Source organism: Gadus morhua, chromosome 17, assembly GCF_902167405.1.
Source record: "Gadus morhua chromosome 17, gadMor3.0, whole genome shotgun sequence".
Taxonomy (NCBI): Eukaryota; Metazoa; Chordata; class Actinopteri; order Gadiformes; family Gadidae; genus Gadus; species Gadus morhua.
Window position 1 is genome coordinate 260715 of NC_044064.1, and position 11468 is coordinate 272182.

The window sequence follows — 11468 nt, forward strand, 5'->3', positions numbered from 1 at the left end:
CTTTGTATAATCTGGTGTTTCAATACAGCTGTAGTTCTGCTGGTGTAGTGGTTGTACTGGCCAAGTAGAGAACTCAATGCAATAACACATGCTACACATAGGTCCAATAATTGGACAACAGACTTTATTGGGTACAATAGTATGTGACTCCAGTAAGGGTTCAGGCTACATTCAATCTTTATTGGGTACAATAGTATGTGACTCCTGTAAGGGTTCAGGCTACATCCCATCTTTAAGGGGTTCAGGCTACATCCCATCTTTCTGGTTAACAATGTGAGTTGATGTAGACAGCAGTCAACATTTAACCTCCCATGTTTGGGCTCACATATACTTTGATTATATGCATTAGTTAGTTTAGGTTAGTAGTTTTTTATCTATCTATTATTATAACGTGTTCATCTTGTTTAAAGGTCCAATGTGTAAAATGTACTGGTGAGGTTGAAGCCTGTACTGGCCTGGGCCCTGTGGTGGCCTTGTGGTGGCCTGGGCCCTGTGGTGGCCTGGCCCCGGGCTGGCCTGGCCCTGTGGTGGCCCTGCAGTGGCCTGGCCCTGTGGTGGCCCTGTGGTGGCCCTGGGCTGGCCTGGCCCTGTGGTGGCCCTGTTGTGGCCCTGCGGTGGCCTGGCCCTGTGGTGGCCCTGGGCTGGCCTGGCCCTGGGCTGGCCTGGCCCTGTGGTGGCCCTGTTGTGGCCCTAGTCTGTGGGCCAGGACCTGGGGGGGGGGGGGGGGGGGCAGTCTGTGGACCAGGACCTGGGGGGTTTGTCGACCAGGTCCAGAGCCAAGACCACTTCAGTGTACAGACTACGCATCCAATGAACGCACTGTGACCTCCCCCTGAAAACAGGAAGTGAGCAGCAGTCATCCAATGAACGCACTGGGACCTCCCCCTTGGAACAGGAAGTGAGCAGCAGTCATCCAATGAACGCACTGGGACCCCCCCCTGGGAACAGGAAGTGAGCAGCAGTCATCCAATGAACGCAATGGGACTTCCCCCTGGGAACAGGAAGTGAGCAGCATTCAGTGTTGGATTGTTTCCATTTATCTTTTGCCTTTTTCTGAGAATCCATTAAGCTGCTTGTTATTGACAGTGTAAACATCCTTTACGTCCACATGTACATGAGCTCCAGTCAGCAGTTGAACCATAATACCACGTCTGTCAGAGAGCACTGCCACGTCAGCAGAGCTGATTGTCTGTGTGTGTGTGTGTGTGTGTGTCTGTGTGTGTCGGTGTCGGTGTGTGTCGGTGTGAGGGTGTGTGTGTTAAACGTTGTTGTCTTCACTTGGCGGTCGCTCAGCCTTGGTTTCCATCAGCGACTGTTGAACTGGAGAAGGAAATTGAGTTACAATCAAAAAAATAATCTGAGAGAACTCTTCTTTATGACCAACCCCTGAATGGACCAACCATCCGTTATGAATGAGTGAACGGTGTCCATAATCCTCACCTTGTGGTTCGGTGGCCACCACGGCGTCAGGGGCCTCTGACTTCATCACGTCCACATTCAGACTCTCTGAGGACACACAGGACTCAGTCAGACTCTGAGGACACACAGGACTCAGTCAGACTCTGAGGACACACAGGACTCAGTCAGACTCTGAGGACACACAGGACTCAGTCAGACTCTGAGGACACACAGGACTCAGTCAGACTCTGAGGACACACAGGACTCAGTCAGACTCTCTGTGGACACACAGGACTCAGTCAGACTCTGAGGACACACAGGACTCAGTCAGACTCTCTGTGGACACACAGGACTCAGTCAGACTCTCTGTGGACACACAGGACTCAGTCAGACTCTGAGGACACACAGGACTCAGTCAGACTCTGAGGACACACAGGACTCAGTCAGACTCTGAGGACACACAGGACTCAGTCAGACTCTCTGTGGACACACAGGACTCAGTCAGACTCTCTGTGGACACACAGGACTCAGTCAGACTCTCTGTGGACACACAGGACTCAGTCAGACTCTCTGTGGACACACAGGACTCAGTCAGACTCTGAGGACACACAGGACTCAGTCAGACTCTCTGTGGACACACAGGACTCAGTCAGACTCTGAGGACACACAGGACTCAGTCAGACTCTGAGGACACACAGGACTCAGTCAGACTCTCTGTGGACACACAGGACTCAGTCAGACTCTGAGGACACACAGGACTCAGTCAGACTCTCTGTGGACACACAGGACTCAGTCAGACTCTGAGGACACACAGGACTCAGTCAGACTCTGAGGACACACAGGACTCAGTCAGACTCTGTGGACACACAGGACTCAGTCAGACTCTGAGGACACACAGGACTCAGTCAGACTCTGAGGACACACAGGACTCAGTCAGACTCTGTGGACACACAGGACTCAGTCAGACTCTGAGGACACACAGGACTCAGTCAGACTCTGAGGACACACAGGACTCAGTCAGACTCTGAGGACACACAGGACTCAGTCAGACTCTGAGGACACACAGGACTCAGTCATAGTCCTTGATCAGACTCAGGGCTGTGGTAACGTTCAGTCAGGCTCCTGTGATAACGTTCTGTGGTAACGTTCAGTCAGGCTCCTGTGGTAACGTTCTGTGGTAACGTTCAGTCAGGCTCCTGTGATAACGTTCTGTGATAACGTTCAGTCAGGCTCCTGTGATAACGTTCTGTGATAACGTTCAGTCAGGCTCCTGTGATAACGTTCTGTGATAACGTTCTGCGATAACGTTCAGTCAGGCTCCTGTGATAACGTTCTGTGGTAACGTTCAGTCAGGCTCCTGTGATAACGTTCTGTGTTAACGTTCAGTCAGGCTCCTGTGATAACGTTCTGTGGTAACGTTCAGTCAGGCTCCTGTGGTAACGTTCAGTCAGGCTCCTGTGATAACGTTCTGTGATAACGTTCTGTGATAACGTTCAGTCAGACTCCTGTGATAACGTTCTGTGATAACGTTCGGTGATAACGTTCTGTGATAACGTTCTGTGATAACGTTCAGTCAGGCTAATGTGATAACGTTCTGTGATAACGTTCGGTGATAACGTTCTGTGATAACGTTCTGTGATAACGTTTAGTCAGACTCCTGTGATAACGTTCTGTGATAACGTTCAGTCAGGCTCCTGTGATAACGTTCCGTGATAACGTTCTGTGATAACGTTCAGTCAATCAGGGCTCCTGTGATAACGTTCTGTGATTACGTTCTGTGATAACGTTCAGTCAGGCTCCTGTGATAACGTTCTGTGATAACGTTCAGTCAGGCTCCTGTGATAACGTTCTGTGATAACGTTCTGTGATAACGTTCGGTGATAACGTTCTGTGATAACGTTCTGTGATAACGTTCAGTCAGACTCCTGTGATAACGGTCAGTCACTCAGGGCTCCTGTGATAACGTTCTGTGATAACGTTTTGTGATAACGTTCAGTCAGGCTCCTGTGATAACGTTCTGTGATAACGTTCAGTCAGACTCCTGTGATAACGTTCTGTGATAACGTTCTGTGATAACGTTCGGTGATAACGTTCTGTGATAACGTTCGGTGATAACGTTCTGTGATAACGTTCTGTGATAACGTTCAGTCAGACTCCTGTGATAACAGTCAGTCACTCAGGGCTCCTGTGATAACGTTCTGTGATAACGTTCAGTCAGGCTCCTGTGATAACGTTCTGTGATAACGTTCTGTGATAACGTTCAGTCAGGCTCCTGTGATAACGTTCTGTGATAACGTTCAGTCACTCAGGGCTCCTGTGATAACGTTCGGTGATAACGTTCTGTGATAACGTTCTGTGATAACGTTCAGTCAGACTCCTGTGATAACGGTCAGTCACTCAGGGCTCCTGTGATAACGTTCTGTGATAACGTTCTGTGATAACGGTCAGTCGCTCAGGCCTCCTGTGATAACGTTCTGTGATAACGTTCAGTCAGACTCCTGTGATAACGGTCAGTCACTCAGGGCTCCTGTGATAACGTTCTGTGATAACGTTCTGTGATAACGGTCAGTCGCTCAGGCCTCCTGTGATAACGTCAGACTGAGCTTCAGTCCAGAAGGTTCCTCACGTTGGATCCCGAAGCACAGCTTCTTCTTCTGGTAGGAGATGTAGCTGGTGACCGCCCCCACCAGCGCCATGGCAACCGCACTCACAATGCCGCCGATGGTGCCCACCTCGGCCCCGGAGCCTGGAGAACAAGCAGTCAAAGACACCAGTCGACCAGTGGACCCGAACCGGTAGACCAGTGAACCACACCAGTCAACCAGTGGACCCCGACAGTAGACCAGTAAACCACACCAGTGAACCACACCAGTAGACCAGTAAACCACACCAGACAACCAGTGAAACACACCAGTAAACCACACCAGACAACCACACCAGTAGACCAGTAAACCACACCATTAGACCAGTAAACCACACCAGTAGACCAGTAAACCACACCAGTAAACCACACCAGTAGACCAGTGAACCACACCAGTGAACCACACCAGTAGACCAGTGAACCACACCAGACAACCAGTGAACCACACCATTAGACCAGTAAACCACACCAGACAACCACACCAGTAGACCACACCAGTAGACCACATCAGTAAACCACACCAGTAAACCAGTGAACCCCACCAGTGAACCAGTAAACCACACCAGACAGACAGTAAACCAGTAACCCCCGGACAGACAGATAGTAAACCAGTAAACCACCGCAGACACACAGTAAACCAGTAAACCACAGCAGACACATCAAATCAGTAAACCACACCAGTAAACCAGTTAACCACAGCAGACCCACAGTAAACCAGTAAACCACTGCAGACACACAGTAAACCACAGCAGACACAGAGTGAAGCAGTAAAGCAAAGGTTACCAGTTAGATCGGTTTGGCCTTTCTCTCCGTCGCTGGGTTGGTTGCCTAGTGATAAACAGGACAAAGAGTAGAGCCAAGTCGAGTCTGTTCTATCATTATGTTTACATGCATTATGTAAACTGATTTAGGGACTTTGATCTTGATACAAGAGGAGCCTCATTGGTTGATAAGGAAGCCTGACACAACTCTCTACCATGTCCTCGTTAGCCTAGATGGACACTCAAGACCTCTCAGTATGTTCAGCACTTCATCACCTTTGCCTTTGTCTGGTTTGTAGTCTTCATCCTTAACGAGGCCAAAGAGATCGTCGTCTGATATCCCACCTGAACAGAAGGACAGTTGGACACAAAGACACTTATTATGGTGGAGGAAATGGTTGAGGATTGGATCATTTAAATTTCTCTAGCCACACTTTTGTTAAAGCTCAAGAGGCTTCAAAATATCTTGAACATGAAGACAACAGACACAACATTATACTGTTCTGAACACAATGTTACACTGTTCTGAACAAAACGTTATTCTGTTATACTTTACAACAACAGTACCATAATTCCCCATTCATTAACATTAGCTAATGCAGTAATAGTTTTAAATCAAAGTGATGTAACACTGACACAGAGGGTTAAATGGCGGCTGCAGTCTAACAGTTCTCCCCCCTCCTCAACCTGAAGCTCAGACCATCACATAGGATTTATCAAAGACCATACTGGTGACTGAGATACTGGTCGGATACTGGAGAGATACTGGTGAGATGAGGATGAGTTGCGGTGAGATACTGGTGAGCCACTAGATTGACACTGGTGGGATACTGGAGAGATACTGGTGAGAGCTCTACTGGTGGCTATGGGCTGGTGAGAGCTCTAGCGGTGGCTATGGGCTGGTGAGAGCTCTACTGGTGGCTATGGGCTGGTGAGAGCTCTACTGGTGGCTATGGGCTGGTGAGAGCTCTACTGGTGGCTATGGGCTGGTGAGAGCTCTACTGGTGGTGGTGGTGGCTATGGGCTGGTGAGAGCTCTACTGGTGGTGGCTATGGGCTGGTGAGAGCTCTACTGGTGGCTATGGGCTGGTGAGAGCTCTAGTGGTGGCTATGGGCTGGTGAGAGCTCTACTGGTGGCTATGGGCTGGTGAGAGCTCTACTGGTGGTGGTGGTGGCTATGGGCTGGTGAGAGCTCTACTGGTGGCGGCTATGGGCTGGTGAGAGCTCTACTGGTGGCTATGGGCTGGTGAGAGCTCTAGTGGTGGCTATGGGCTGGTGAGAGCTCTACTGGTGGCTATGGGCTGGTGAGAGCTCTACTGGTGGTGGTGGTGGTGGCGGCTATGGGCTGGTGAGAGCTCGACTGGTGGTGGCTATGGGCTGGTGAGAGCTCTACTGGTGGCTATGGGCTGGTGAGAGCTCTACTGGTGGTGGTGGTGGTGGTGGTGGCTATGGGCTGGTGAGAGCTCTAATGGTGGTGGCTATGGGCTGGTGAGAGCTCTACTGAACACAATGTTACACTGTTCTGAACAAAACGTTATTCTGTTATACTTTACAACAACAGTACCATAATTCCCCATTCATTAACATTAGCTAATGCAGTAATAGTTTTAAATCAAAGTGATGTAACACTGACACAGAGGGTTAAATGGCGGCTGCAGTCTAACAGTTCTCCCCCCTCCTCAACCTGAAGCTCAGACCATCACATAGGATTTATCAAAGACCATACTGGTGACTGAGATACTGGTCGGATACTGGAGAGATACTGGTGAGATGAGGATGAGTTACGGTGAGATACTGGTGAGCCACTAGATTGACACTGGTGGGATACTGGAGAGATACTGGTGAGAGCTCTACTGGTGGCTATGGGCTGGTGAGAGCTCTACTGGTGGCTATGGGCTGGTGAGAGCTCTACTGGTGGCTATGGGCTGGTGAGAGCTCTACTGGTGGTGGTGGTGGCTATGGGCTGGTGAGAGCTCTACTGGTGGTGGCTATGGGCTGGTGAGAGCTCTACTGGTGGCTATGGGCTGGTGAGAGCTCTAGTGGTGGCTATGGGCTGGTGAGAGCTCTACTGGTGGCTATGGGCTGGTGAGAGCTCTACTGGTGGTGGTGGTGGCTATGGGCTGGTGAGAGCTCTACTGGTGGCGGCTATGGGCTGGTGAGAGCTCTACTGGTGGCTATGGGCTGGTGAGAGCTCTAGTGGTGGCTATGGGCTGGTGAGAGCTCTACTGGTGGCTATGGGCTGGTGAGAGCTCTACTGGTGGTGGTGGTGGCGGCTATGGGCTGGTGAGAGCTCGACTGGTGGTGGCTATGGGCTGGTGAGAGCTCTACTGGTGGCTATGGGCTGGTGAGAGCTCTACTGGTGGTGGTGGTGGCTATGGGCTGGTGAGAGCTCTAATGGTGGTGGCTATGGGCTGGTGAGAGCTCTACTGGTGGCTATGGACTGGTGGGCCTACCTCCCTGGTTCTTTCTGTTGGGTTTCTCAGGTTTGTCATTGCTGGGCAGAAGGGCATCAGCCAAATCAAAGTCATTGCCTGCAAAGATGTAAAGGTCAAAGGTTGAAGATCCTGGAGGTAACTGGGTGGAGAGATGGTAGGAGACCTGAGAGCAGTGGTGTGGTGGGATCCATACACAGCCCCCACAGAGCATCAGACTTCAGTTCATATCAACGTGGAGACACTATGGGGAGGCAAAGGAGCCGCTTTGTTGAAGAGCAGAAGGACTCTGGGCCGCGGGTGGGAAGAGCTGGTAGGAGCTGGGAGGGGCTGTCACTCAAACCCCTGGAGGCCACCAGAAGAATCGGAGGTCAAGAACGGTTGACCTCTGAAGCTAGTGCGTTCTTCTAATGACGACGAATCAGACCTATATATATATATACATATTAGGCTTTTAAAATTAGCGTGATAATAACGCATTAACTCTAATATTTATATTTATTTATATATATATAGATAAATGTTTACATATATTTATATGTATTTATAAATATATATGTATATATAAATATTTATATATATACACATTTCAGAATCAGGGTTTTCTTGATTTTTTAATAATGGTAAAATAGGTCCGTGGTGATGCGGTGTTGCCGTGGTGTGGACATTTTCACACCGAGTAATACGCTCGTGTCAACACCGGTATTACCGGTATAAACGGTATTAACTTTGAAACTATAGGTCAACCGCCATCTTCTCCGTCAACTCTCCTCTCACACTCGGTGACAGCGGCTGGCAGCGCGCCAATTCTGGGCGTCTTATATCTTTCTATATATAACAGTATAATGTAATTTTATATATCATAATATCACGTCCAAAAGCTCTGTGCGCCTCCGGATGGCCGTAGCGCGGGGAGCTCAGTAGGGATTGGGCTTCGCGAGGTTTGTTTACTGGCGTTGCTATGGTTACCGGTCTTGTAAGGAATCACGTCAATTCTCGGCGCACCAATTCTCCCGCAAAGAGCAGAACTGTGGCCCATTCTACACATTTGAATTTTCTTAATTATAATTATATTATTCATTTTTACTGAATTTGTTTTTTATTACAAAAAAAAATCAAAAAAAAAATCGGTGTTGAGGCCAACACCGAGTAATCGGTGTTGGACTCAACACCGGTAACACCGGTAATACCGTATACCGCGGCAACCCTAGTACACATCTAACGATTATAGTTTGGAATGTTTCATGCCTTACATATAAATCACACAGACAGACAGACAGACAGACAGACAGACAGACAGACAGACAGACACAACAACAGACACACTCACACTTACACACTCACACTTACACACACGCACGCACACACACACTTACACACACGCACGCACACACACAAACTCATATAGAAGTAGCTCTTCCCGGGGGCGGGGTCTCACCGGGCCTGGGCGTGGCCGGTCGGGGGGGCGGGGCCCGCCCCTTGGGATTGGTGGGCAGGAGGCTGGGCGGGGCTTTGGTGGTTCGGCCGCCTGTGGAGGAGAACACATCCGAACGTTATCTGGTTATGTGCTGTACACAGTTAGTGCTATACATAGTGCTATACATAGTGCTGTACATAGTGCTATACATAGTGCTATACATAGTGCTATACATGGTGTTATACATATTGCTATACATAGTGTTACACAGTTAGTGCTATACATAGTGTTATACATAGTGCTATACATAGTGCTATACATAGTGCTATACATAGTGCTATACATAGTGTTATACATAGTGTTATACATAGTGTTACACAGTTAGTGCTATACATAGTGTTATACATAGTGCTATACATAGTGCTATACATGGTGTTATACATAGTGCTATACATAGTGCTATACATAGTGATATACATAGTGTTATACATAGTGCTATACATAGTGCTATACATGGTGTTATACATAGTGCTATACATAGTGTTACACAGTTAGTGCTATACATAGTGTTATACATAGTGCTATACATAGTGCTATACATAGTGCTATACATAGTGCTATACATAGTGCTATACATAGTGTTATACATAGTGTTATACATAGTGTTATGCATAGTGTTACACAGTTAGTGCTATACATAGTGTTATACATAGTGCTATACATAGTGCTATACATGGTGTTATACATAGTGCTATACATAGTGCTATACATAGTGTTATACATAGTGTTATACATAGTGCTATACATAGTGCTATACATGGTGTTATACATAGTGCTATACATAGTGCTATACATAGTGTTACACAGTTAGTGTTATACATAGTGCTATACATAGTGCTATACATAGTGCTATACATAGTGCTATACATAGTGCTATTCATAGTGCTATACATAGTGCTATACATAGTGCTATACATAGTGCTATACATAGTGCTATACATAGTGTTATACATAGTGTTATACATAGTGCTATACATAGTGCTATACATAGTGCTATACATAGTGCTATACATAGTGTTATACATAGTGCTATACATAGTGTTACACAGTTAGTGTTATACATAGTGCTATACATAGTGCTATACATAGTGCTATACATAGTGCTATACATAGTGCTATACATGGTGCTATACATGGTGTTATACATAGTGCTATACATAGTGTTATACATAATGCTACACATAGTGTTATACATAGTGTTATACATAGTGCTATACATAGTGCTATACATAGTGTTATACATAGTGCTATACATAGTGCTATACATGGTGTTATACATAGTGCTATACATAGTGTTATACATAGTGCTATACATAGTGTTATACATAGTGTTATACATAGTGCTATACATAGTGTTATACATAGTGCTATACATAGTGCTATACATAGTGTTATACATAGTGTTATACATAGTGTTATACATAAGGTTATGTTAGGGTTATAGATCGTGTTATACATAGTGCTATAAGGTTATGTTAGAGTTATAGATGGTGTTATACATTGTGCTATAAGGTTATGTTAGAGTTATACATCGTGTTATACATAGTGCTACAAGGTAATCTAGCGTTAAAGATCGGGTTATACATAGTGCTATAAGGTAATCTTAGCGTTAAAGATCGGGTTATACAGTACAGTGCTATAAGGTTTTAGCGTTCCATAACAACATATTGATTTGATTGACAGTTTCCTCTACTCACGAGCTGTGGGCGGGACATCGGGATCCAGTGCGTCTTCCAGGCTGAAGTCACCCTGAGAGAGGACTGGCACAAGAAGAATTACAACCAATAAGAAAAATAAAGTACCAATAGATATTGATTTGTAATCAATAGACGGCTTCATAGACATAGTTCTGTGTGTCTGTGTGTCTGTTTGTGTGTGTGTGTGTGTGTGTGTGTGTGTGTGTGTGTGTGTGTGTGTGTGTGTGTGTGTGTGTGTGTGTGTGTGTGTGTGTGTGTGTGTGTGTGTGTGTGTGTGTGTCTCAGTGGACTGGCTGAGGGGTGAACTAACAAGAAGAAGAAAGTTGTAATTGTTGAAACAACATCCATGCTTTATTATGGTGATGGTGTGATGGAAGTGGTGGAGGTGAGTTTGATGGAGGTGATGGAGTTGATGCTTATGATGGGTGTGGTGGTGTGATGGGTGTGGTGGTGTGATGGGTGTGGTGGTGTGATGGTTTCGGAGGGGGTAGTAGTCTCGATCGGGTTCTGGTTCTGATTCGGGTTTGGTTTCACCTCAGTCAACCGAGGCTGTAAACAACAGATATAAGCGCCCTACCTCCCGCTGTGAGGACGGACTGCAGGAGGAGCAGGCGCCATGCCGAGCACTTCACCATGGCGTCGAAGCCACGAGAGCGACGCAGATACCGGAGAAGGTTACGCTGATGGATCCAACTGGACGGGCGGTGATAGTCCGGTCTGGGTCCGTCTGGGGTCCGTGGTGGCTGGTGTCCGGTCCCTGCGCTATAGTCCGGTCTAAGGTCTGGGTCCTGGTGGGCTGCGGGTCCGGTCCCTGCGCTATAGTCCGGTCTAAGGTCTGGGTCCTGCGGGCTGCGGGTCCCTGTCCTATGGTCCTGCAGCAGGCTGTGGCTCTGAGCACAAAGAGCTGCTGGCTGCAGGGCGGGTCCTTATGTCGGGATCACAGCGCATCACCAACAGCAGCCCGTTCCGCGGGACACCTCCTGCACGCTTCATCCATAATAATTCATCCATTATTATAATAATAAATAATAATACATTTAATTTAGAGGCGCTTTTCAAGGCA

At 47.4% G+C, this 11468-nt stretch overlaps 1 protein-coding gene across 2 annotated transcripts; it reads right to left on the reverse strand.

Moving 5' to 3' along the window:
• Nucleotides 1-92: 92 nt before the first annotated feature.
• cd99l2 (CD99 molecule-like 2) lies at nt 93-11370 on the reverse strand. Of its 2 annotated transcripts, XM_030338702.1 has the most exons (9): nt 10983-11370; nt 10406-10468; nt 8670-8759; nt 7253-7330; nt 5077-5145; nt 4823-4867; nt 4025-4144; nt 1441-1506; nt 93-1320 (listed from the first exon to the last, which is right to left on the reverse strand). In XM_030338702.1, exons 1-9 carry the CDS (start codon nt 11038-11040, stop codon nt 1259-1261), a joined length of 651 nt encoding a protein of 216 aa, XP_030194562.1. In that variant the 5' UTR covers nt 11041-11370; the 3' UTR covers nt 93-1258. The 2 variants fall into 2 exon arrangements, with proteins under 2 accessions (XP_030194562.1, XP_030194563.1); XM_030338703.1 differs by lacking the exon at nt 7253-7330 and having other exon boundaries at nt 10983-11369.
• Between the last annotated feature and the right edge of the window lie 98 nt (nt 11371-11468).

Bases quoted from the DNA above. Each gene is read 5' to 3' on its own strand.
- cd99l2 (XM_030338702.1), bottom strand. From the start codon at position 11,040: ATGGTGAAGTGCTCGGCATGGCGCCTGCTCCTCCTGCAGTCCGTCCTC. The intron at 8,760-10,405 runs GTGAGTAGAGGA...TCTCCTCCACAG, and splicing joins CGATGTCCCGCCCACAGCTC to GCGGCCGAACCACCAAAGCC. The intron at 4,145-4,822 runs GTAACCTTTGCT...CTTGTTCTCCAG, and splicing joins AGGCCAAACCGATCTAACTG to GCTCCGGGGCCGAGGTGGGC.